General features: G+C 57.8%; 3 protein-coding genes across 4 annotated transcripts; 2 read left to right on the forward strand and 1 right to left on the reverse strand.

The window, feature by feature from the left end:
• Positions 1–280: 280 nt before the first annotated feature.
• On the reverse strand, positions 281–6308 carry PLTP (phospholipid transfer protein). The gene is made up of 16 exons (XM_056507285.1): positions 4505–6308; positions 3602–3717; positions 3328–3427; positions 3128–3256; positions 2845–3000; positions 2639–2702; positions 2407–2470; positions 2212–2303; positions 1899–2075; positions 1690–1749; positions 1443–1604; positions 1203–1270; positions 1086–1128; positions 869–932; positions 707–783; positions 281–611 (listed from the first exon to the last, which is right to left on the reverse strand). Exons 2-16 carry the CDS (start codon positions 3708–3710, stop codon positions 471–473), a joined length of 1506 nt encoding a protein of 501 aa, XP_056363260.1. The 5' UTR covers positions 3711–3717; positions 4505–6308; the 3' UTR covers positions 281–470.
• A 114-nt stretch (positions 6309–6422) lies between these two features.
• On the forward strand, positions 6423–18571 carry PCIF1 (phosphorylated CTD interacting factor 1). 2 transcript variants are annotated; one of them, XM_056507283.1, is made up of 17 exons: positions 6438–6532; positions 6767–6875; positions 9510–9648; positions 9828–9952; positions 10349–10486; positions 10664–10794; positions 11016–11170; positions 11395–11542; positions 11729–11812; positions 12533–12632; positions 12804–12966; positions 14182–14354; positions 14791–14877; positions 15353–15537; positions 15634–15727; positions 15924–16099; positions 17470–18571. In XM_056507283.1, exons 3-17 carry the CDS (start codon positions 9525–9527, stop codon positions 17720–17722), a joined length of 2136 nt encoding a protein of 711 aa, XP_056363258.1. In that variant the 5' UTR covers positions 6438–6532; positions 6767–6875; positions 9510–9524; the 3' UTR covers positions 17723–18571. The 2 variants fall into 2 exon arrangements, with proteins under 2 accessions (XP_056363259.1, XP_056363258.1); XM_056507284.1 differs by lacking the exon at positions 6767–6875 and having other exon boundaries at positions 6423–6532.
• A 1553-nt stretch (positions 18572–20124) lies between these two features.
• On the forward strand, positions 20125–22097 carry LOC130261395 (E3 ubiquitin-protein ligase RNF182-like). Its single transcript, XM_056507561.1, has 2 exons — positions 20125–20224; positions 20668–22097. Exon 2 carries the CDS (start codon positions 20699–20701, stop codon positions 21422–21424), a length of 726 nt encoding a protein of 241 aa, XP_056363536.1. The 5' UTR covers positions 20125–20224; positions 20668–20698; the 3' UTR covers positions 21425–22097.
• The last annotated feature ends 2797 nt before the right edge of the window (positions 22098–24894 follow it).

Raw genomic sequence — 24894 nt, forward strand, 5'->3', positions numbered from 1 at the left:
CTTTCGTCTGCTCTTTGAGGAACACCAGTGAGTGCCAACGCTCTGTGGCAGGGAGCCCTGGGCTCTGTGAGCTGTGCCCTCTCTGCAGGAGTCCCTGCATCCTGGAAATGAGTGACCTACCTAAGCAGCAGCAGCACAGTCACTCTGAGCCCTCTGGCACTGAACTAAGCTGCTTCTGCTCTCAAGGACCAAGCTGGGCAGCAGCATCAGCTGCCTCTTTTACTTCTCCCAACCATGTACCCCAGCATGGACATGTCCTCCAAGCAACAAGGCCATGTAGTTGGAGTCAGGTGGTTTATTAGTGTAATGAGCAGGGGTGCAGCAGGGATTCCCAGAGCACCCTCTCCACCTTGCTGCGCCCCACCAGGGCCTGGATGCCCTGACAATGTGCTGGTGGTACCAGGGAAGCTGCTTCCTACCTAAAGTCTATGGGTCCAGCCCGGGATCTGCCCTTGGTCCAGGGAGGAGAGCTAGAGTGAGCTGGGGTCCAGGCTGGGCTCTGCAGGCCGGGAGCTGGAGTAGGCAGTGGCAGTTGGCACTGGGCGGTATTTCTCAATCACCTCCCGCAGCCCCTTGGAGAAGTGAAGATCAGCTCCCACTGTGAGGAATCCCTGTGCAGAGGGAAGAGGGTCAGTTCAAGGCTGGAGAGGAAAATGCCCTTCCCAGCAGGACATGGAGGCAAAGGCTGTCCCATCCCACCACATACTGCATGATTGGTGACCACCTCCCTGGTGAAGTCCATGCCTTCGGGCAGTGGGATCTGCACCCCCTTCTTTGTCCTTTCTGCAGAGAGGGAGAGCTGGGATGAGGCTGAGCCCTGCTATGCCCCTGCCTGCACTCCCAGTTGCGTGGGAGCAGTGTTGCCTACCATTAATGATGGGCATGATAGTCAGCTGCAGCAGGGTCTTCAGTGGGGCCTGCAGTGAGAACAGCTGCAGGAGAAGAGCTGGTGTCAGTGTAGTGACAAAGCTGCCAGCCAGGGCAGGGAGGGCTGTAAGTGGGGATCCTGAATGGGCAGCTTCTCCCTAGCCCACCCCATGCTGTGGCTGGGTGTAAAGGTTCCCAGGCCATCACCGTGCTCTCACCGCGAGCGACTCCAGCGCTGACTGCTTGGAATAGATGCGAAACCTGGACAGAAGGAAGCAGTTGTGAGTAGGGTTTGGAGGGGACTCTCCCAATGCCCCCACAGACCCCAGCCATACCGTCGTAGGTCCAGCTGCACACGCAGCGCCTTCCCTTGCAGGAACACCTTGGCACTCAGCTTGGTTTCCTGGGGAGGGAGAGGGCTGACTCACAGCAGGCAGAGGGCAACCAGGCCAACACAACCCACAGGTCCAGTGTCCCCTCTGCTCGGTGACACCAGTGCCTTGCAACACAGGATGGGGGACACTGCTCCTGTGTACACTGGAGTGACTGCACAAGGAGCCCCACCCCTCCCTCACCATGGCCATGCTGGAGAGCTGGACAGGTGGGCGGTCCGGGGGCACCAGTGAGATGTTCAGGAAAGCAGAGACAGAGACTGAGGTCCCCGAGGGTTTGATGATGCAGCGAGGGGGAGCAGAGACCTGCAGCACAAGCCGCAGCGGAGCATCCACAGAAGGACTCTGGGGAAGGCAGGTGAGCTGGAGTCTTGGAGCAGGGCAGGGCTATGCTCTGCCATGCCTTCCACCCTGTCTGGAGGCTCCTTACCAGCATGAAGATGGTCCCAAAGAATGTGGCTCTCAGCAAAACTTCCAGGTCCTTCGGTATCTGTGGAGAGCACAAACCACCGGAGGGAAAGGGAGCTGCTGCTGCAGGTCCCAAAAAAGCTGCTCCCTGACTGGCACCTCCTTTACTCTGTGACACAGCTCACCCCTCCCTCCTGCCTGCACACAGTCCGAGTGTCTGGTGCTCCTTACCTTCTCCCCCTGGAGCTCTATGGTCAGCACTCCTGCCTGGAAGTATGAGTGCATGGCTGAGTCGAAGAAGTACTCAGAGAAGGCAACATAAACCATGCGTTCAGTCTCCTTGATCACCGGCTCCACCGCGTGGTTCTCCAGCTCCTGGTCTTCTCTCACCCGAGGGAAGAACATGCCCTGGACCAAGAGCAAGAGAGGTTCCTATAGCCACGGGGGCAGCCCACCTCACCTGCTCCATGGAGCCCAGCGTGTCTGCTGACACAGCCTTTCCCCAGGGATGGGGAAGGACCAACAAGCAGGACCCAGTGTTCACCTTGAAGTCGAGGTCAAGGGTGTCAGTGGAGATGGATGGATCCCGTAGGAGGGAGTAGTCAATCCCGATATGCTCATCCACATAGTTCCTCACTGCCAGGGAAGATGTGCTGGTGTCACTTAGCCTGGAGCTGCCTGGCAGACTGTCTGCCCCACAGTGAATGGGATCCAGTCCCTTTCCCAGGGCAACACACACCAGGCACTGTGTCCAGCAAAGAGTTCAGCAGCACCAGGCTGGCATGCTCCAGGGATGGGCAGATCTGCAAGGCAAGGAGCCAGGCTGAGGGGAATCACTCCCAGGACTGGATGAGGAGCTGCAGAGGCAGGACAAGGCCCAGCAGATGGGTGGGATACAACTCTGCCCTCTCCCACACACAGAGGGCCAACCCTAACATCCTACAGCCCCTCTCCTCTACACTTGGTTGTACCTGCTGGCTGAGGAGGAAGCGCATCGCTGTGACAATGAAGGTGCTCAGGAACTCATAGACCTTCCTGCAGGACACAAGAGTGGTTCTGCACTGCCTGTTCTCCCTGTGGCTCTGTACCCATTCCAACAAACAGCTGGGCTGAGGAAGCACTGAGGGTGTGGGAAGGGGATTAGAGAGCCAGGCACAGGCAGAGAGGTCAGGTGTACCTGAGTGTGCCGGAGAAGCCAGCATGCATTCTGGCTATGGAGGCATTGCAGGTCATATTGGAGATCTTGAGGCGCCCAGCCTCATCCTTGGCCAACTGCAGCACCGTGTAGATGTGGACACCATCCGCAGAAGCATTGATGGACCCAATGTCATAGCTGGAAGCCAGGAAAGAAGATGAGAGGAGCACACAGCTCCTGCCAGCTGCAGGACAGCAAGGCACCCAGCAGGCATAGCTGTGGGGTGGACTAGCACCCAGAGCAGCAGGAAGGGGACGCAGCTCACAAGAACCAGTAGAGCAGCTGCCTGCGGAAGCGTAGGCTAATGGAAGCATTGTTGATGTCGAAGACAAGGTGCTGCTGGGGCTGGAAGTTTAGGTCTGAAAAGGCCAACTGCAGGTCTGTCACCTTGACCCTGCAGAGGGGACAGGGGTGGTTACATGGACAGATGGACATCGGAAGCCGTGGGCAGAAGGCAGCACTCACTGGCTGATGTTGTACTGGAACTGCCCCTCACTCCCATGCAGGTCCGACACCGTGATGTTGTGCAGCTCCTGCTCCACAAAGCGCAGCCCCTCCTGCTTCACTGCAGGGAAAAAGGAGGCTGGGCTGGGATGTGCCCTCCCAGCAGCATCGCCCCTGACAGCCCCCACTCCTCCTCGGCCACCCCACGGTGGAGCAGTACAGGCAGAGCCCTACACAGGCACAGACCCCAGGAGAGTGCCAACGTCCCTCTTTCCCATCCTGGCCAGCCCCTTACCCAGGTCCAGCCCCTTGGAAGTAATCCGGATCTTACAGCCAGGAGGGCTGTGTGAGGCTGTGACCAGCGAGGGAAGAAGGAGAAGAAGGAGGCAGCTCCCGGCAGCCATCTCGCACCTGGGGAGGCAGAGAGCAGGGTCAGCACGGACTGGCCTGGGGACACGCACGGTGTCAGCAAGGACAGGCCGGGGGACACCTTCCCGGGAAGGGAAGCAGCTGGTGTCCACCCTGCCCGGGGCAGGGGGTAGCTCCAAGGAACACCCCACGGTTCCACTATTCTCCCTGGAACCCCGCAGTGCTGCCCAGGTCGCCTTTGCCCAAAATCTCTGGACCAGCAGCCCACGCGGGGCACGGCCCCCACCCTAGGGTGCTGTGCACAAGCCCCAGCACTGGCCCTTTGGAGCCCAAGGGTCCCACATCTGGGAGCACGCACTGCAGCACTCTCCCCGCCCTGCACACACCCCGCTCCCCAAACCGCAGGGACAAGCGCCAGCCCCGTGCGTGCTGCAGCAGCGGGGAGCCTCAGCACTTCGCAGAGGAGCGAGCCCTCGCCCGTGGGACCGTCCCGCAACCCTCACAGGCCCCCCGAGATGTGCCGCCTGCCCCCAGGCTGGTTTGAGACGGGAGCTGGAGTCCGTCCATCCCGCAGCAACAGGCAGAGCTCCGTGCGAGGCTGTGGGATGAGACGGGGCACCCCCGCACCTTCCCCCAGTTCTCTGAAGGGAGAGGATGGCGGACCCCCTCCCTGGGGCTGTGTGATGGGACAGGGCTGCCCCACAGCGTTTTCCTCCACTTCTATGAAGGGAGAGGATGGAGGTTCCCCTTCCCCGGGGCCCGGAGGCACTATCGTGCCCAGAGGCTGGGGGGGTCCCTCACACAATGCCGGCTCAGTTCGGGTACTTACAGCGAGGCTTGTCCTCGGCTCCCGGCGTGGGGAAGCTGAATCACGTGAAGGCAGGAGGGAGGGAGAACACCACCAGCTCCAAGACTTTCTTTTGAGCTGGCTGAGGTTTCCCTGCCTTTATATAGCCCCCAGCTGCCACTCCTTGTGGGCTCACAGCTGGGAGGAGACAGCGGGACGGATGGACGGGGAGGATGCAGGTCTGTGTCCTGCCGAGCCCGGCTGGCTGCCAGCTCCGGCACAGACAGCGGCTCGCCTGGCCACCCCAGCTCCAGGCTGGACACGAAGCCTTCCTACCCCCGAGAACACCGCTCCCCGCGTCCTGCACACGCAGCCGTGGATCTCTCCGGCACCCGCCGTGCGAGGGGCACATGTGCAAACGGCGTCCTGGAGGGCCTGGGGTGTTGGGGACTCCCAATCTGTATTATAAAGCTTCTGCCAGTGCTGATCTATCCCAGCTTCAGTGCAGACTCCGCGGCCCCGGGCCGGAGGTGCTGTTGGGGGCTGTTTCATGCCTATCTATAACATGAACTAAGCAGAGAAGCTGCCGAGGCTGTGGACTCTCAGAACTGCCCCCACAGACTGTGCCCCGATTCCAAGCCAGGCATCACTGGCTCTGCAGGATATGCCTCTGGATGGCCTTGCCCCGTGTGTTAGCGGCAGTTTGACTGGCTTCGGGGTCGCAGCACGTATATAGGCAACTGCCGGAGTGTCCCCATTTCGCCGTCCTGCTCCCGTCACGGGAAAGATGGGCAGCTCCTCAGCCCGGGGCTCCCTCCCCAGAATCCTGCCTGGTCGAGCCATGCCGAGGGTCTGCCCCTGCCCTCACCACCCCCTTGGCCACCTGAGCTGCTTCGCTCCAAGGCAGGAGTTTCACTGTCCCGTCTCAGAGTCCCCTCTGCCCTCAGGGGTCGGTCTGAGCCGGCCCTTTGTGCCCCAGGCGGTTATCGGTGCTCTGGGCAGCGGAGCCGGGCTGCTGGAAGCCCAAAACGGGAGCCTCAGTGCTTACACAGCACTTACCCCCTCCAGAACTGCTGCGCCAGCGTTAACTCATTAAACTGACCCCAGTGCTCCCGGAGCAGAGGGCAGGACTCCGGGAGATGGGAAACCCCTTGGAAAGCTGGGCAGCGGGATATCCCAGAGGAAGAGTGCAGGACAGACCCCGCGGTTTCCCCATCGGGATAGAGGGCCATCGGCTGCCCAAGGAGGTGGGGTCAAGGCAGGACGGGGGCTCTGCTAGGCGGATGCGGCTGAAGCTCCCCCGGCTGGAAGGGGATCCTGCGGCCCCCAAGGAGCCCCCAGTAACAGCCGTGTTCTCCTTCCACGTCCCGTGTCATCCTCCAGCATACGCTGTGCAGGAGCAGTCACGGGCCGCGGGCAAGGGAGCGACCCCAGCGCCCATCAGGCTGTGCCCTGCACTGCATCGCGTCCCTCACTGCCAGCGCCCGCCGCCTGGCACCGGGACCCGCGGGCCAGGGAACAGCCACGGCAATAATGTGGGGAGGGACGTGTCATGCGCCCGAGGAAACGCCGGGACAGGCAGTGGCTGCCAGGGCCGGCCCGGGCTAAAGCGCAGCAGGAGCAACCGCTGTGCCCGGCGGGCGGCGGAAGCCTCGCGCCCGCACATCAATGCAGCCCCCCCCGGCCCAGCTGCCGTCCCGCCCCGGCGCCGCCGCTCTTCAAAGGCCCTTTGGTGGCGACCGCTGCGGCCGCACCCTGTCAGTACCGGGAACCGCCCGCAGCGGGTGAGAGGGCGGAGCCGCTCCGCTTTAAGAGGGACCGCCACCGCTCCGCACCCACGGCGGGGTGGTGTCCGCCACAAAGATGGCGCCGGGTGGGCGGGAATGACCGCGCAACATTTGCGCATGCGCCACGGAATTCCCCAAGCGCGGGCTCTGCTTCGCGCAAGCGCTCCACACCCGCGGCCCCGGCGCAAGATGGCGGCGGCGGGGCGGGCGAGGCGGAGGTGGGGCGGTGGCGGTGGCGGACGCAGCGGTGCCCGGTGCCTGCAGCCCCTGGCCTCACGCCCAGGTAAGCGGCGCAACCGCGTGGCCGCGGCTCGCCGTGCAGGAGGAGGCGGCGGGGGCGGGCAGCGGCGGCGGGCAGGCGGCGGAGGGGAGGCGGCGCAGGCCCATGGCCGCCATCTTAGAGCGCTGCCGCCACGGCCGCCGCGCTCCCGCCGCCGCACCCCCGCTGTGCCCCCGCCGCGCCTGCGCGTCCCGCGGCCCCTCCCCGCGGCGCCGTAACGGGCTCCTGTCTCCGCAGCCGCCCCCGCGGGCCAGGCGCGGGACGCCCCGCTATGAGGATGCGGCCCCGGCGCGCAAGCGGCGAGCACGGAGCGACGGCCACGCGTCCCGCCAGGCAGCCCGCCACCGTAAGTACCCGCCCGGCCGGCCGCCGCCCCGCTTAGGCCGCGCCCCCGGACCGCTCCCGGCCAGACTGCAGAGTTGTCGCCGCCGCCGCCTCCTCTCCGCACTCGCTAGGCGCCCGTGGCCGCCCGCCGGCCCCGGCCCGCCGCGCCGAGGAGCTCCGTGCCGTCTTCGCCGCCGGCAGGGCAGCCCCAGGAGGTTCCCGGCCGCTTCCCCGAGCAGATACGGTGCCCAGTGCCCGTGCTGCCCCGGGAGCGCTGCGCTGCTCAGCTCCGGGCCCGCCGGCCGGGAAGGGGATGGGTACCGATGGGGGAGGCGGTGGTCTGGCTCCCAGCCTCCTGGAGCAGCCGTGGTTCTGGGATGGGGGAGACCCGCGGGGTTGTCCCGGGGGGCTGTCGCTGATCTCCTTTGTCTGCATTTACTGTTGTCTTGTACAAAATGCTACCTCGGTGAAATGGAAACAAATACCGGTCCTGTTTGCTGTACTTCTTTACTCTGTCTCCTTACCCCTCGCTGTGGTCTCTGGTTGTGCTGCTGCTCTAGGTTGTAAGCTCTCTGGGCAGGGACAGCATTGTACCGTGTTTGTGAAGCACTGTATGCATTGCCATGGTGTATAAAAACATACCGTAATCACCATAAAATGCTTCCTCTGGATCCCTGTCACTGTCTAAGTCCCAGTGTAGTTGCATAAACGTAGAGTGGCTTCTGCCACTATTCCTGTTAGTTTGGCTGTTTCCTTTTTCCAGACCTTAAGGGTACTTGGATTTAATACTTGTTAACACTGATCAAATGATAAAGCTTCTTGGCTACTTCCACCGTTCCAGTTTATCCATAAATGGGAGGAGGCAGAGCCAGTGACCCTATTTGACAGCTCTTTTGAGCAATGGGTGGTGAAAAACACTGGCAGGTCCCTGGATCTGGCGCGTGCAATCCAAGCTGGCCAGGGCTCCATGCCCAGCACTGTCTGAATCCTGACATACATCACTTTGAAAGCTCTGGTCCCCCCAGTACACACCAGTTCACTCCAGCATGTGCTCTGTGTAACGTGCAGGACACAGCAGCAGCTGCATGTGCAAATGTGCCTTTAGTTTGAGGAGGGACTAAAGATCCTTCAGAGGTACCCTGCACTCCTGCCTTGCAGGCCCACAGTCTTTGGGGTCCCTGTAGCCACAGGCTGACAGGAGTCTGAGCTGCTGCCCTTGACCCAGCTCACCTTGGCACCTTTGTGAAGTGACTGTAAAGACACGGTGGGGTTGGAGTTCAGGAGGGAGTGCGAGATTGCTCAGTGCTCACTTCTGAGGCATTAAAGGTCCCCAATTGTGCCCTGCACTCTGAAGCAGGCATGAGGTGTGACCTGCCTGTACTGGAGAAGAGACCCAGACTCTGCGTGTCCACAGTGTCCCACACCATCCCTTGTGTACCCTGCCTGAAAGGATGGAAACATCTTCCTAGGGGCTAAAGAAGTTGAGTTCCTCAATGCTGATCTCAGCCAATGCTGTGGGCAGCTGAGCTACTGCCCACTCTTGACCAATGTTTGCTCCTGCCGTTCTGTTCTGCTGAAATAGCCACTGGCCTTTATGCACAGGAAGGATAGCAAAGGCTTCAAATCCAAGTGACTTAGCCCCAAAAAAATCCAGAGTTTTTATTGAAGACCTCCTATACATGGCTTGTGCTGCCAGGTGAGAAGTACACTATGCACAGCATTGTGCTGCTGCTGCCCTGATAGTGCTGGTGTGTGCTGTCGGGTGTCTCCAAAGCCTGAATAGAGTTAAGTGTCTGAGGTAGCTGGGAATTATGTAAAATGCTTGTTTCCCCCCAGTTCATTGCCAATGTGTTTTGGGCTGCCAGAGAAGAGCAATCTGCGGCGCTGTTTCAGAAACTTCCCCAGGGGAAGCGTGGTGACTAAGAGAGGAAAAGCCTGGCTGTTTCTCTCCAGCTGGCAACATTAAATTATGATTAAGAGGAGCTTTATTGTTCCAACAGACCTTCTTTTGCATGACTGTTGTTATGCAGATGAAAAAGCAGCAAGAGCCAAAACAGCTGGCTGAGGCCCTGCTTGTGGGACTAGGACTAGGAGTATGACATGTCGGCCTGGGACAGGCAGAGGGTAATAATTCGGGAGCTCCTGACTCCTAGCCTGTGGTTTTCTGAACCACAGAAGTTGTTAGTGAACCTTCAGGGCTATTTTATATAGCAGAGGTTTATTTTTTTAATTAAAGCCTTTAGTGAAATGATGTGCAGTTATGTGTGTGTGAGTTGATTTAAACTGTCTCTGAGGACAACAGATCAAACCTGGCTGGTGGTATTGGTGTGGCAGAAGGTGGTATATAATCACAGAGGAGCATATGTTATTTTTTACAATCTGATGCTTCACTCTTTGAAGGCATCTAGCTGAAAAGGAAATATATTGAATGCTGGCCTGAAGAACACCCTGGCTAACCCCATTTAACACTGAGCATTCTTCATAGCTAGTTGTGTCCAGGATAATGGTTGTTTTCCAGGGCTGAGCTGCTGTTTATGTGTACTGGTTCAATCCCTGTTTTATTATCAGAATGAACTTGTATTGCTACACCTGAGTGTGCCGAGCAGATCTGGGACCTTTCCTGCTCTAACACTGGATATAACTCTGTTTTTTCTAGTGTGGTTGCTGAGAAATGGCCAATGAGAATCACAGAAGCCCTGCGGAGGAAGCGTCTCTCATGAGTCACTCACCTGGCACCTCCAACCAGAACCAGCCCAGCTCCCCCAAACCCATGCGCCTGGTACAGGACCTGCCAGGTACCACTCTGCCTTTGGGAATTCTGCAGGGCCCTGGGAGTGGGGAGGGGGTGGAGCAAGGTTACCAAGGGAGGCTGGGAATGATGTGTGTTTCAGAGTGTGCTGTGACAGTGCTGGGCACCTGCAGGACAGGTCTGTGGTGCAGGATGCTCCTGTCCTGACTCTCGCTGTCCTCTCAGATGAGCTGGTGCAGGCTGGCTGGGAGAAGTGCTGGAGCAAGCGGGAGAACCGCCCATACTACTTCAACCGCTTCACGAACCAGTCTCTGTGGGAAATGCCTGTGCTGGGACAGCACGATGTCATAGTAAGCACTCACTCACCTCAGAGAGGACTGTGCCACTGCTGGGGTGTTCATGGTCTGTGGACCTTAGATTACAGGTGTGGGAGGGTCTTCTGTGCCTTCAGAACCTGCTCGGTCCATTGTCTGGCATGATTCTGGGGAAGTCATCTCTGTCAGGTGATGCTGTTCCAGGAGTCATGCACCGCTCAAAGAACAGTCAGCGTGGGGGATTTGTGATGAGTTTTTCATTAAAGTCTTTTAAAAAAACATACAGTTATCTAGAAGAGAGTTTTTCAGCTTTGTGCAGGTGTGACTAGCGGTGTCCTTATTTGCATCCACATGGGAGGTGGGAGCAGTGCAATGGGATGCTGCAGTGGCAGTAGGTGAGCTTGACGTGTCCTGTTGTTTGGACTCTCATAGTCAGACCCTCTGGGACTGAACGCAGCTCCAATGCCCCTGGAAGGTGGGGTGGCAGATGCCTCTGTGGAGAGCAAGCAGAGGAAGAGGAGATACTCAGAGGAGGTTCCACCGAGTGGCAACAGTGTGAAGAAGCCCAAGGTGGGTGTGGTTGGGTGTGGTGCTCCGAAACAAAGGTGCAGCCTGAAGTCAAGGGTGGCTGGAGGGCTCACAGGGTTCTCCCACGTGGTGTTCTGGTGTGGGACTGTTTGTTTCACTGGGCTGCTTCTCCTTTCCTTGTCTCTCTGGTGCAGTAATTAATCTTTCTCAAACACACAGGTGGATGTCCCAGGGAACTCAGCTGCTCAGCCAGTCCCCAGCTCTCCCAGTATTCCAGGAACCTCTGTTTTGAAGGCATGGTGTGTTTCACCTGAAGACAAACAGCAGGCAGCTCTTCTACGACCAACTGAGTGAGTTGTCTCCAGTTGTCTTCTGTTCCTTTCTCAGTGAAGTGTTTGAGACACACAGGTTTCCAGATATTTTCATAAAACCTGATGGATAAATCATTGCCAGGAGTCTTGATAGTTTGGTTTCCTGGCTTGGGAAACAGCCCAAGGAAGCATCTTTAAAAGTAATATTTGATAGGTAACCAATGATCTGGTTATCCTGATGACATTTGCTTCTTCCACAGAGTATACTGGGACCTGGATATTCAGACAAATGCTGTGATTAAGCAGAGGGCACCATCAGAAGTGCTTTCTCCACACCCTGAGGTGGAGCTGCTCCGGTCCCAGCTCATTCTCAAGCTGAGGCAGCATTACCGTGAGCTCTGCCAGCAGCGAGAAGGTGAGTTTCTATTGGATTCCTTTGATTTCCTTCTCAGTTCTGCAGTGCTGTGGTGATTTGCCTTCTGTTTCATCTCTGTCTAGTCCCTGTGTTCTCATTTTGTGATGGTTATACTCTGTGACATTGTTGGTTAATTGATTAGGCAGAACTTTGTGTGATGATCCTTGTCAGAACTACTGGGCATTTCTGTATTGTATTGATTAGACCCTTCTGTGCATCTCCAGGGATTGACCCCCCGAGGGAGTCATTCAATCGCTGGATGTTGGAGAGGAAAGTGGTTGATAAAGGGACAGATCCTCTTTTACCAAGTGACTGCGAGCCAGTAGTGTCTCCTTCCATGTTCAGAGAGATCATGAATGACATTCCCATCAGGTACTGTTCACAGACAGTACCTTGTTGGGGTGGTTCTGGGCTGGTCTGATCTGGTGATTTACCTGCCATGGTTCTGCTGTGGTTCCCTTTGGGTAATGAAGTGGTTGGATGCTGGTGAAGCTGGGGAGCTGAACCTGCCTTTCATGCCTTTGTGAGACTCATGCCTATGAATTTAACTTACCTCAGGTTATCCAGAATTAAGTTCCGGGAGGAAGCCAAGAGGCTGCTCTTCAAGTACGCTGAGGCTGCAAAACGTCTGATTGAATCCAGGTGGGAGCTCTTCTTGCAGTACTGTCACGTTCAAAAAAGGACTAGGAGGGGCTTCTCATGCCTTATCCAGCACTGGTCATAATGTTATTGAAGAAAAGCAAGGTTAAGAACATACAGAAGAAAAACAGTAGTGCTGGAGCCATCTTTTGGTGTAATACTTGGAAACTGAATGTGTGTGGAGACAATGAAGTAGTGGGTTGTGGAATGCCTTCTGTTATCCCTAAGATAAAATCAGGGGTACTTGGGCACTCACTGCTGTTGCAGAACAACAAGCTTAGAGTGGCATTTTGTATACAAGGTGGGGTTTTGCTGACCAGTTCTGCCACAGGAGACAGAACTGAGGAAGATAGTGATGGAGAACCTTGTGAGGGAAAGGAAAAGCTTGTAAACAGGGTGGTTTTCTCAGAATCACAAGTCCCTAGCAGTACTTGAAAATTACAGGCAATATCAAAATGGACCACTGCCATGACAAATAAAGGCTTTGTGGGCCTCTCCTATTGCATGAGGACAGCAGCCTGCTACACTAAGTTTTGGAGAGAATATGGCAGTTGGCAGTCACGCAAACGTCCGGAAGGCCTTTCCAGAGAGCTCGAGGGGAGTGACAGGGATGGGCCTTGAGGAAGTGTCAGCATCCACATTTCCCACTGATTGAAAACTTTGGAAGGGGGTGGAATATCTTAGTGTGCAGCCATGAGTTAAATTTTGCCTCTGTTTTTGCAGGAGTGCTTCCCCAGACAGCAGGAAGGTGGTGAAGTGGAATGTGGAGGACACCTTCAGCTGGCTGCGACGGGACCATTCTGCCTCCAAGGAGGACTACATGGTCAGTGTACCACCCATGTGGGGGTATGTGGGGACAGGTACTGGTCCTTCTGGAGACTGCTGCCATTAACTCCCCTCGTTGTGTGCCATGGGAGAGCAGCCTGGAGACACTGAAGAACCCTGGAGAGCCGGTGTTGGCCACGTGAGAGACTTTGGTTCTCTGTTTCCACAGGACCGCCTGGAGCACTTACGCAAACAGTGTGGGCCCCACGTGTCTGCTGCAGCCAAGGACTCTGTCGAAGGCATCTGCAGTAAAATTTACTACATATCCCTGGAATACGTCAAGCGCATCCGGGAGAAGCATCTTGCCATACTGAAAGAGAACAATATCTCTGGTATGCAGCCAGCTTGGAAGAGCTGTAGAGCTACTGCACTGCAGTTAATGGCCCTGCGGTCTGGCCTGTCCCTATTCAGAGAGTATTACCTGTTGGGAAGACATTTCTGTCTCCAAAAGTCAGAAAGCCTGTATTTCAAAATAAGAAACAGCCAGTCCAGCATAAGCCTCAGCTTTCAGTCAAGTGTCTGTGCAGTGACAGACCATCTTCCATCAGGTGCTCTGACCAGCTGTAACATCAGATACTATAAATATGTGATTTGGCAGGATGAAGTAGCTTGTTAGGAACAGGTCACACTGAGCAGGGCCATTCGTTCATTTCACTGGACCATGCGTTTTTTGCTCTGCTGTTTCATTAATTCTTGGGGACGGCTGACACCCCCTTAGTAATGCTGAGTATTCTCCATTCATTCTCATTTGACACATTTCTTGTGTTCTGAACACCTTCCTGCACCCCCCTGCCTCCCATCTTGTCACTGTGCACCTTTTCTTGGCAGAGCTTGTGTTCCTTGATCTTTCTCTGTTCTTTCTTCCATTCAGGTCTGTACATCTGCCTCTAGTCAGCTTTCCAGTCAGCTTTCCCTTCCTCCCTGGGATCTGCTCCTTTCATTACCACTGTCTGTAGTCCTTTTCCCTGTTGGGTCCTGGCTCTCCTCAGGCTCCCTTTAGGTCCCAATGTCTGCCTTTTGCCATTGTTTTTGATGCTTGTCTTCCAACCCCACTAAGTCAGAGATTCTTTCCAGCTGATCTGTGAGCTCTCCCTGAAGTTGAGGCAGTGGATAACCACAAGGTGCAGCGCACCTTTGCCTCCTGCATTTGGCAGCCTATGAATTGGTATTGTGCTTTGGATGAGTTTGGGGCAAACTGAAATAAGAAACAGTAACAACAGAAAGAGTGTTTTGTGTATTTTGAACATGCCTCAGGACGCTGGGTTGGCTGAATGCTGTCTGCAATTCTGCTGGGTTAGAGGCAGAGAAATGCTTTCAAGTGGGTCCTCTCTGTGCTGTGGCAATGGAAGACTGAACTGATTTGGGGAATCAGCTTTGAACCTAGGTAGCTGCCTATGAAATCTGTGAGGGACCACCATGGTATTTTCTGGGACGACCACCCTACTCTTCAGCCTTATTTGGTTTGCTCTGTCTTTTGAGGTGGACTGAAGATTGGTCCTGAATACCCTTGGCTTCTCACAGGCTGCTTTTCTGTTCATTCTGCACAGCTGAGGTGGAAGCTCCTGAGGTCCAGGACAGGCTGGTGTACTGCTACCCCGTGAGACTGGCCATCCCCTCACCGCCGCTTCCCAGCGTGGAGATGCACATGGAGAACAATGTGGCGTGTGTGCGCTACAAGGGGGAGATGGTCAAAGTCAGCCGCAACTACTTCAGCAAGCTGGTAAGGGCTGGGTGCTGACTGCTGCCCCTCAGGGCAGGGGCATCTCCGGGGCAGGGCTGGGCAGAGGCTGGCCAACTGACCTTGCAGGGCTGTCAAACACTGCCACGGCCATGAGGGCAGCTACTCTCACATTAGCTGGAGCCAGGCTCTGCTGGGAGTATTTCCCAAGTCTTTGGTGTGCTCTGAATAAATGTTGTGCTGCCAGAACATTGCACTCAAACCAAGGCAACCCTTGCTGAGAGACACGTGCTGCTGTGGTGGTTCATTCATTTCATGTTAGTGACAAGCTGGTGGCTCACGCAGTGACAGCAGATGTACTGACAACTCCCTGCAGAGGCCACCTGCTCATCAGGCTCCCTCTCCCTGTCACATTGTGCTTGTATCACCATAGCTTGGCTGTTCCTGGTGTATTCAATGGCTGGGCTTTCTCTTCCAGTGGCTTCTCTATCGGTACAGCTGCATCGATGACTCGGGCTTTGAAAAGTTCCTGCCTAGGGTTTGGTGCCTTCTCCGTCGATACCAGGTATGGTCTCACCACACCTATACCTTGGCAGCACTGGGAACTTATCTTTGCTCTGGGAAGGGGTCACAGCTTTGGGAACCTGGGGCAACACAGGGTTTAAACTGGGTGTGTAGTCTGCTCGTGCTATGCTGGGGTAGGACTGTCAACTGGGGAGCAGTTGTGGTCTTTACATGAGACCTTGGTGTGGGTAAAGATTTTTGTGAAGCTTCAGTAGCTCTTGTTTCAGAGGGGCAACTGAAGGCTCACTTGGGTAAAAGAGAAAACTGATGGTTTTGTGAGGTCAGAGTTGCATAAAATCTCTAAAGAGCATTCTTGGGTACATGCAGGGACCTACAGGAATTTGAGAAAGGACGAGGGGGCCCTGCATACCTAGAGGAGTAGGTGCATGGACATTTGACCCTGGGTCCGTGGTCAGTGAAGGGAGCAGCAGGAACAGCGAGTGCAGGCACGGCTCACCAGGGTTTGCTCTCCTCAGATGATGTTCGGTGTGGGGCTGTATGAGGGGACTGGTCTGCAAGGGGCACTTCCTGTGCACATCTTTGAAGCCCTCCACAAGCTGTTTGGAGTGAGTTTTGAATGCTTTGCCTCGCCCCTGAATTGCTATTTTAAACAGTACTGTTCAGCCTTCTTGGACACAGACGGGTATTTTGGATCCAGGGGGTGAGTATTACATTCCCTTGCTCTGTGTGGGTGTGGGTGAATGCCCATGAGATGACTCAGGATGAGCTGATGGGGGATCTTTGCCTCTTTCTCCAGCCCGTGCCTGGATTTCTTCCCTATAAGTGGCTCTTTTGAGGCAAATCCTCCGTTCTGTGAGGAGCTGATGGATGCCATGGTCTCTCACTTTGAGGTATGTCTGCTCACCAGCGGGGTTGTTTGGGATGGAGCCATGCTGTCCATCCTCTGCTCCCCACACTCCTGCACTCTAAGAGCAGGGACAGAGGACAGTGACAGCTGGGCACTGCTCTTGAAGCAGAAGCATTTCCTTTCTGTAGGGCTCATTAAAGACGTCGTTGCTGAGATTGCTCCTTTTCTTCTTGCACTAGAAACTGCTGGAGAGCTCCAGCGAGCCACTCTCCTTCATTGTCTTCATCCCTGAGTGGCGGGACCCCCCCACACCAGCCCTGACGCGCATGGAGCAGAGCAAGTTCAAGCGGCACCAGCTCATCCTGCCCGCCTTCGATCACGAGTACCGCAGCGGGTCCCAGCACGTCTGCAAAAAGTAGGCTTTGTTCTTGGGTCCTTTGGGAACACGGCTCTGAAGCTGTGTGACAGAAATATCCTCTCCCAAACTGAAATCAGTGGGAAGCAGAGAGCAGGCAAGGACAAGCGCAGCGCATCATCACTCTGGGTGTTTAGGATTGTGGGAGCCCAGAGTATTCCTCTGGCTTCCCTGGGAGGTTTAAGATCCCCCTGGTGGGGTCCCCAAAGACCTTCGAATGGGACCCAAGTGTCTTAGGGGCTGGATTTAGCTCCGTGGAACAATTTGCCAACATTGAGAGAAGAAATGCAAGCTGCAAAAATAAATAGAGTGTAAATTAGACTGTTAGAATGTAGAATTAACTGATTTCTAGAATGTTTATATTAAGGGGCTCTTGGCCAAGATGGAGGATTTGGGGCGGGGTATACCTCTTCCTCCTTCTCCTTGTCATCCATGCTGGGTGACAGGCTGGCACTTTCAGGTTGGATGGGGACAAAGCTGGACCATGTTATAAGATTGAAGTGTATTGGGAGTCAATTGTAAATATCTAGTACGTAATTTAGACTATAAAAGATAAGTCCTGCCTTTCTCAGGCAGACTCTGCCCTGGACATCTGGCGAGCAGACCACTGTTCGCTGGACAAAGCATTCCTGAGATAAGAAATAATAAACAACCATGAAAACCTCTAAGAACAGCCTCCTGCAGTCTCTCATCAGCGGGCATCGGAAAGAACTGGGTTCCAGACCACCTTTATGTCCTCCTGAGGTGATCTTAGGTCTAAGGAGACACCTTGGGCAATGATATAGGATGGGCAGACAGTATGGTGAATTCAACTTCTGTTTAATGACTGCTAACTTCAGCTTGTGAGAGGTGTGTGCCTTGGGCACAAATCCAGCTAGAACAGGTCACATCTGTGGCACTGATTGATGCCTCTGCCCTCAGGCCTGGTAGATGCTTATGCAGCAGCAGCTGGATATCCCTGGAGGACCAGAGGCAATTGGGAGCTTGGTCCTCGGTGGGGCAGGCTGGCCTCTGCTCTGCTGCTGAGGCAACAGATTTGAGCAACGGGTGCCTGAACACTGAAGTTCTTATCTACTTAGGACTGATGCCTCGGTGTGATGAGTCCCCTCTGGAGGGACAGCAAGTTTCCAGCACATGTGTACTGGTAGGGAAAACAGTGAGGCTCTGCAGCATGAGTGCTTTTTTCCTCTGGAAGCTCAGGAGCCTCTACTGTACTCAGAACTATCTGAGGCTTCCCTTCTCCTCAGAATAATGAGAGAAAGGAGGGGACAAATACTTGTCCTAGTGAAGGCAGGAAGATGAGGAGCAGGTGTCCAGGGCTTTGGGCAGGGGCCAGGGGAAGTGCTGATGCCTGTGCTCTTCCCTTGCAGAGAGGAGATGTACTACAAGGCTGTGCACAACACAGCCGTCCTCTTCCTGCAGAACAGCGCCGGCTTTGCCAAGTGGGAGCCCACGCCGGAGCGGCTGCAGGAGCTTGTTGCAGCCTACAAGCATTCGGGCCGGACCCTCAGCTCCTCATCTTCCTCCTCCTCGTCCTCATCCTCCTCCTCCTCCTCCACAGCAGACAAAGAGCGGGAGCTGGGCCGAGAGCAGAGCAGCAGCCGAGAGACTAATCCCAACTAAGGCAGAGGTGCGAGGCAGCAGGGGAGGTGCCAGCGGCCCCGGGGCAGGCTGGCCGGGGCAGCAGAGACTGCTGGCTGTGCAGCGCCGGCCCGGGACTCGTGCACAGCAGCTCCATGGCACTTGCTCTCCTCTGCGAACTGCACGCCAGCCCCCAGGAGCCGGCAGCGCCCGGCGGCCAGTGGGAGAGAAGGCTCAGCCGCAGCCCTCCGCAGGGGCGAGGGAACCCAGCGTGGCGCGGCAGGAGGAGCCGGCAGCTCCGCCACTCCGGAGCGCCGAGGGAAGGGACAGCCAGAGCTGGGATGCGCGCAAGCAGAAGGACGGCGGGACAGATGGAGGGATGGATGGATGGATGGATGGATGGATGGATGGATGGATGGATGGATGGCAGGCAAGCGCGAGTGCTGGGCGCTGAGCGCCACGGCCGGAGGGGCCCCGGCAGGAGAGGGACGGGCAGAGCCCGGGGGCTCCTGCGGCCGGACTGGCCCCAGCACAGCTCCGTGTCCATAGTGTAAATAGTTCTGTCTGTGGCACCCACGCTCCTCGTGGGGCTGCTCCCATCGCATCTGTGTTTCTTTCTCATGTGTGAGTCCCGTGTTCACTGACATTGTGTCCTGAAGAGGGGAGGAGCAGAGGAGAAGAGTTTGGTGTGTAAAGACGTCTTTGCAGCTGTTTTGTAGTCGTGGTTTTTATGCGGAGCCTCCGGGCTTTATTTAACCTCCTTGGGTTTTGTTTTGTAAGGATTAATTTAACACCGCTAACCATTTTATTACTTTTATCAAGAAGAGCAAAGTCTATTTTTGATTTCTGTTTCCTAGTTCTTAGGAACATTAAAACCAGCATACAGCTCTGCTTGTGTCCACGACTTGCCTTCTTTGGTGTCTGGGGTCTGTGGTCACCCTTCTGGTCTCTCTCTGGGTGGAAGATAGAAAAATGTTGGGGTTTGGTTTTTCAGAACTATGTGGCATCTTCACTGTTCCAGGCAGCCTTGCCCTTCTGGTGGGTTTTGTTTCCTAATGAGCACTGTGAGCTTGTAAAGCAGCCTGACCACCTCACTGCTCCAGTGAGGTTTTGGTGCTCTCCCACTGGAGAAGTGCAGGGAAGTGCACTGCCTGTGGACTCCCTGGAGCAGGCAGCACAGCCAACCTCTCCTATGGTGTGCCACAGGACTGCTGGTGCCAGTGCCAGAGCAGTGACAGTGCCACCCTGAGGTGGGCAGGAATTGCCCAGACCCAGAGGCATCACAGCTCTCCAGAAATGCTTATGATGGTGGCAAGGAGATTAATAATGACCTTTAAGTGAGGGCAGTTGGGAATGTCAGCTGTGAAAATAGCAATTTGTGAAGCATTTTTTCCTCTTTCAATCATTGTTTTTGAGCCAAGACTGCCTGCTCCCAAGGCACAGGTAAGCAGAGATGTGCAGATGCTGGGAGCGTCCCTAACCCACCCCTTGGTCAGCCAGTGCACACTGAGCCCTTTGCCTGCTCCCTCAGGTGATGGACATTTACCTGGTTAAGTATCCAGTGGCTGTGGTCTCACATGGGATGTGTAAGTGTCATCAGTGGCCAGAATCCTCGTAGCATGGGCTACTTCTCGAGTCTTTATCCTAACAGCAAGACGTGGTCGACGAGGCACATCAGGTTGACACTGGGGGCGTTTCAAGGGCAGATAACCAGGACTAGGTGCAGCTGTGGGAGAGTTGGAAGAAGTGGGCGAGCAGGAATGGTGGGAATGAGGCACACCAGGAGCTGGGGCTCTCCCATAAAAGCTCCAACAGGCTGTACTAAACCTGAACGATTTGAAAGGCTCTCACGACCATTGTCCCTGTGGTGGACAGTGCTGCCACTCTTACCTGCAGGGAAGGAGGGGATCCCTGAGTGCTTTTGCACCCCCCGGGGCTACAGGAAACGCCATGTAAGGGCAGCAGCTGGGCTGGGTTTGACTAGGTTTGGGGAATAGAAGGTGCAGTGTGGGATGTGCAGGGGGCTTGGCTGTGCCCAGCCTGACCCTATCAAGTGCTGTGTCCACCAAGTGCTCCCGACTCGACTCCCCGGGGGTGCTGAACCCCAAGCGCCGCTACCGCAGGCCCCACGCCGGGAAGGAGCATCCTCAGGGCTACCCATGAGCGGGGAACCCTGGAGTACCGGGAGACGCACCGATCCCACACCAAAACCCGAACCGCCCCCTGCATCGACCCCTGCGCCTACCCCCCGGCAGCCGGCGGGGCCCGGTGCTGCAAGCGGCGGCTCCGCAGGGCTCCAGCACGGCCTGTCCGAGCTCCCCCTCCGTTCCCCGCTCCCCGTTACCGGGCCAACGCCGCGGCGCTGCCGGCGGCCCCTGCGCCGCGCTCGCCCCCGCAGCGCGGCGGGCAGCGCCCCGCGCCTCCCCCATGGGGCTGCCGGGCCCGAGCCCGCCGCCGCCGAGCCCGCCGGTGCCATCGAGCCCGCCGGCGGCGGGGACGCGCCTGCCGCTGTGTCCCCGCTGGGAGCTGCGGCGCGGAGCGCAGGTACGGGAGAGAATGCGGTGCGGGCTGGGAGCGGGAGCGGGGAGCACGGACCGAGAGCTGCTCGCCCCGGGAGCGCGGTGCGGGGTGGGGGGACCCCGCCGCCGGCACAGCCGGTGTTCGGAGCCGTCCCGTCCCCGGGGAACCGGCACGCACCGCAAGGGCCAAAGATGTGTCCGGGAGCTGCCGTTCCGCTGGTGCCGGCCCTGGGAGCGATTTTTTCCCCTGCAAAGCAGGGCCCGGGATGATGGCGAGTCCCGGCGCCGGTGGCACCGGGCGGGGGTTGGAGTCGAGGCCGGGGAGAGGAGGGGGCTGTCAACACCGTTCTGCTCTCCTGCCCCGCTCTCCCCCCGAGCCCCGGGGTCTGACCGGGACAACACCGTGGAAGGCCGCGGGCCCGGGGCCTCCCCTCAGCCCTGGCTGACAGCGGTGCCCCCTCCCTGCAGCCCGGGCAGCCCCCAGCCGCCCACCAGGAGCATGGCGCAGCCAGAGAGCAGGCTGATGTCCCCGCCGGCGGCACCCTCGTCCCCCGAGCTGGAGTGCCAGATCTGCTACAGCCGCTTCGATGCCCGTGCCCGCAGACCCAAGCTGCTCCGCTGTGGCCATCGCCTCTGTGCCCGCTGCCTGCGCAGGATTGTCCCCCCGGGGGACACTTCAACCCCCCAGCTCCGTTGCCCCTTCTGCCGCCAGCACAGCTCAGTGCCGGGCGGGGACGTGCAGCAGCTGCAGGATGACGGTGAGGCGCTGGCACTGCTGACAGGCCGTGAACGGGCCAAGAAACGGGGCCCACCCCGATCTCCTGAGGTACTCCTTTGCCCCAGTGTGCTGGAACCCACGTCCAGCCCCGACTGTCTGGTTGTCACCATCCTGGAGGTGCCAGAGGACGTGACCGCACCAGAGAGCCTGGGCAGGCTGGAGGTGGTGCGGCTGTACCGCCCCGCCAGCCTGGGTGCGCTGCCCTGCCACGGCCCTGGGCAGAAATGGCGCTCGTGGGGGTGGCAAGCCATCCCCCGCTTCATCCTGGGCGTCCTCTGCCTCCTCTACTTCAGCTCCCTGCCCTTTGGCATCTACCTCCTGCTCATCGAGCACCACAGCCTGGGCATCATCCTGGTCAGCCTTGTGCCCTCCACCCTCCTCCTCTGCATCGTCTACAGCCTCTGCCAGTGCCTGTGCCTGGAGGTCTTTGGGTTCCCCCACTCCTGACCCTGCACAGCCAACCCCTGTGCCTGACCCAGGCAGGATTTGGGGTCCTTAGGGTATTATCCCTTGAGGTACACGTGTCCCCTGACCCACAGCATGCTCTGCCTGGACCTTGGGGAGAACAGTGCCTGGTGCCTTCCCATGCAGAACACTGTCTTTTCCATGTGGGTGCTCACACCGGCTGGAGTGGCTGCAGGAGCTCATTGCAGCCTACAGGCGTTTGGGCCAGACCCTCAGCTCCTTGTCCTCCTACTCCACAGCAGACGAAGGGCAGGAGCCAGGACACTGATCCCAACTGAGGCAGCGCTGAGCGCCGCGGCCAGAGGGGCCCCGGCAGGAGAGGGACAGGCAGAGCCCGGGGGCTCCTGCGGCCGGACTGGCCCCAGCACAGCTCCGTGTCCATAGTGTAAATAGTTCTGTCTGTGGCACCCACGCTCCTCGTGGGGCTGCTCCATGGCATCTGTATTTCTTTCTCATGTGTGAGTCCCGTGTTCGCTGACATTGTGTCCCAGAGGGGAGGAGCAGAGGAGAAGAGTTTCTGTGGTGTGTAAAGACGTCTTTGCAGCTATTTTGTAGTCGTGGTTTTTATGCGGAGCCTCTGGGCTTTATTTAACCTACTTGGGTTTTGTTTTGTAAGGATTAATTTAATACTGCTAACCATTTTATTACCTCTATCAAGAAGAGCAAAGCCTGTTTTTAATCTCTGCCTTAGACTTGCCCTGCTCCACAGGGGCTGCTCACTGCAGCACTGGCAGTGAAGTTACCCACATCTCTGCTGGCACCCTGTATCCCTGCCAGCATCCCCCATCACACACAGGCAACACCAGGAGACCCAAAACAGAGTCACGTTTATTACTGGGTTGTGTCCCTCCCCACCCACATCTCCCACTCTCCTTGGCCAGGCAGCTGCTGGGACCCATGGCTGTCTCTCCTGCCACGTCCTTGGGGACAGGACATGACTGTCCCAGCTCTATACCTGCTCCAGCACCACTGGCACCCCTGGGGGACACCCGTTCTTGCTGGGGGGAGATTCCAGTATCTCCGCCACACTCCAGATCTTGGGTTTCTGGGGCTGCTTGTCCTGCCCAGGGCTGGAACTGGGGACGGGGATGGCGCCCCATGGGACCCCCTCGCCCTCGCTGTCCTCGCCATCTGAGGCGCTGCGTGTGGCCCAGCTCGCCTTGTTCTCCTTCTTGAGGCGCCGGCGGGCATTGGCGAACCAGGTGGAGACCTGGGTGAGGCTCATCCTGCTGACCACAGCCAGCATCACCTTCTCCCCCTTGCTGGGATAGGGGTTCCTGGGGTGCCGTGCCAGCCAAGCCTTCAGTGCCCCGGTGCTCTCCCGCGTCGCCGCCACCTTCGCCCGCCCCGGCACCGTGGGCAGCCCCAGCGGCACCTCGTAGGCTGCCGAGACCTGGATGGGCAGAGGGGTGTCACGGTGGGACAGGTGGGCATGACGGCCAGAGGAGAGGGGCTATGGGATGTCAGGGCTCGGCCCTTTGTGTGTGGGAGAGGGCAGAGCTGTGTCCTGCCCGCCGCTTTCCTCTCCCATTCACACCCAAAGTGCCAAGTGCAGGAGGGTATGTGTGTGGGGCCAGGGGAATGCCGGGGAGGGGCAAAGGTCTCAGGACAGCAGGTCCCCAGCCCCGATCCCAACCACCCCACACAGTCCCATCCTGGTCCTGGGAAAGCCCCACATCCCATTCCTGCCCCGGAGCTGCAGCGCGGCACTTACCATGGGCGTCACGAGGCTGAGAGGGGGTGGCAGGAAGCTGTACCCGGCCAAAACGGGACAGGGGCAGGAGTAGGAGTAGGGCAGGAGGGCTTGGGGTGGCCCCCGCAGGGTCTTCCAAGACCCTCCGCAGCCCCCCAGCTCTTGCCCTGGGCTCCTCTCACCCCAAGGTGCTGCCATACTGCAGGAGAGGAGCTGGGGAGCTGTTCCCGGGTGTTTTATAGCTGCTGGGGTCTGCAGTGACTGACAGCTGATTAGGGGGTATTAGCACCCATGAGAGCAGCAGCAGGATCTGGGGCACCTGATACCCTCCCTTCCCCAGCTACTGTTGGGCAGGGACTTGCAGGGACCGTCCTCCTCGCCTGCCTGCCACCAGCCAGAGCCCTGGTCTCTCCCAGCCCCCCAACCCTGCACAGCCTACACAACTCCCAGGGATGGGGTACAATGGCACCCCAGGGCTGGTGCATGGGGCCCACCGTCAGCCCCACGACACCCACAGCCACAGCACACAGCCCAGCTGAGGCGTTACTGCAGTGCTGAGCTCTGTCCCATCTATGACCCCAGCCCTGACCTGGGGCTGTGAGTGTCAGAGTCCCCTGTGCTGTGGAAGGGCATGTTGGAGGGCCAGGAGTGGGTGGAAGAACTACCGCCAGGTGAAGAACTACAATCTGGTGGGAGGACAGCAACCCATGCTGCCCCATCCTGCTCCTCCTCTGGCTTGGCCAGATCCTCACCCAAACCCCAGCAGTGCCATGCCTGCCCCTGGATTCCTGGCAGCAGAGTGGCAAAGGGGAAGGGTCCCGCAGCCCCATGGACAGCAGGGACCCCTGCAAGGCACTGGGGGTTCCTGTGGTTGGCACAGCAGGGACAGTGGGTGGGCAGGGCAGTGGTAGGCAGCTGTGAGGGGCCCCGAGAGCCCACGACCCCCTGAGCCGCCTGCTCCTGCCGCCACGCCTCCCCGCTAAGGCTGGGATTATCCCACAGGTTGTATCCGTCATTAAACACTGACTAATAACGCTCTCAGGATATTAAATATGTAACAAACCCGCTTAGCGCTGGCCAGGACAGGAAGGCGAAGGTCACCAGTGCTAATGAGCCCGGCCACATCCCAGTATCCCTGCAGGCCCTGGTGACAGCAGAAGGTCCCAGGGCTGAAATGCCATTGCCAAGAGGTCCCAAGCCCCCACACTACTCTATGGCCAGAGAGTGAGCAGCACCTGGAGCTCCCGACACAGCAGCCAGAGCTCTGGTCCTATCCATCCCACAGTTGGCTGATCTTTTGCTCTGGGCAGCCACAAATGTAGAAGCCTCAAGCCAGCCAGGACACTACTGATGCTGCTGGCTGGGACCAGCCCTGGCCACTGCCCTGCAGTGGCCCCATAACCTTGTCCCCACAGGACTTGTCCAGCCCTAATCAGCACGGTGGATCTGCTTGATTAGATAATGGGGCTGTAATCTAGGAAAGCGCCTGCGGATTGTGTGCAGCACCCTGACCCTGCACAGCACAGCTGGAGAGGGAGGGACACGGCCAGCAGCCGGCACAGCGGGCGGACACAGCTGGACACCGAGCAAGCCACAGCTGGGCAGGCACAGCCACGCACCAGCACCACCGCACACAGGCACGGCTGGTGTGAAGGCAGAGGGATGGAGCCGCAGCTGGGAGAGCCTCATCAGCCGCAGGCACCTCAGGGGAGGTGTGGCGCCACCCACACCTCACTGCCCTGGAGGTCAGTGAGGTGTC

Source organism: Oenanthe melanoleuca, chromosome 20, assembly GCF_029582105.1.
Source record: "Oenanthe melanoleuca isolate GR-GAL-2019-014 chromosome 20, OMel1.0, whole genome shotgun sequence".
NCBI classification, from domain to species: domain Eukaryota; kingdom Metazoa; phylum Chordata; class Aves; order Passeriformes; family Muscicapidae; genus Oenanthe; species Oenanthe melanoleuca.

Bases quoted from the DNA above. Each gene is read 5' to 3' on its own strand.
- PLTP (XM_056507285.1), bottom strand. From the start codon at position 3,710: ATGGCTGCCGGGAGCTGCCTCCTTCTTCTCCTTCTTCCCTCGCTGGTC. The intron at 1,129-1,202 runs GTATGGCTGGGG...CCTTCTGTCCAG, and splicing joins GTGCAGCTGGACCTACGACG to GTTTCGCATCTATTCCAAGC. The intron at 784-868 runs GTAGGCAACACT...CCCTCTCTGCAG, and splicing joins TATCATGCCCATCATTAATG to AAAGGACAAAGAAGGGGGTG.
- PCIF1 (XM_056507284.1), top strand. From the start codon at position 9,525: ATGGCCAATGAGAATCACAGAAGCCCTGCGGAGGAAGCGTCTCTCATG. The intron at 14,878-15,352 runs GTATGGTCTCAC...TGCTCTCCTCAG, and splicing joins GCCTTCTCCGTCGATACCAG to ATGATGTTCGGTGTGGGGCT. The intron at 16,100-17,469 runs GTAGGCTTTGTT...CTTCCCTTGCAG, and splicing joins TCCCAGCACGTCTGCAAAAA to AGAGGAGATGTACTACAAGG.
- LOC130261395 (XM_056507561.1), top strand. From the start codon at position 20,699: ATGGCGCAGCCAGAGAGCAGGCTGATGTCCCCGCCGGCGGCACCCTCG.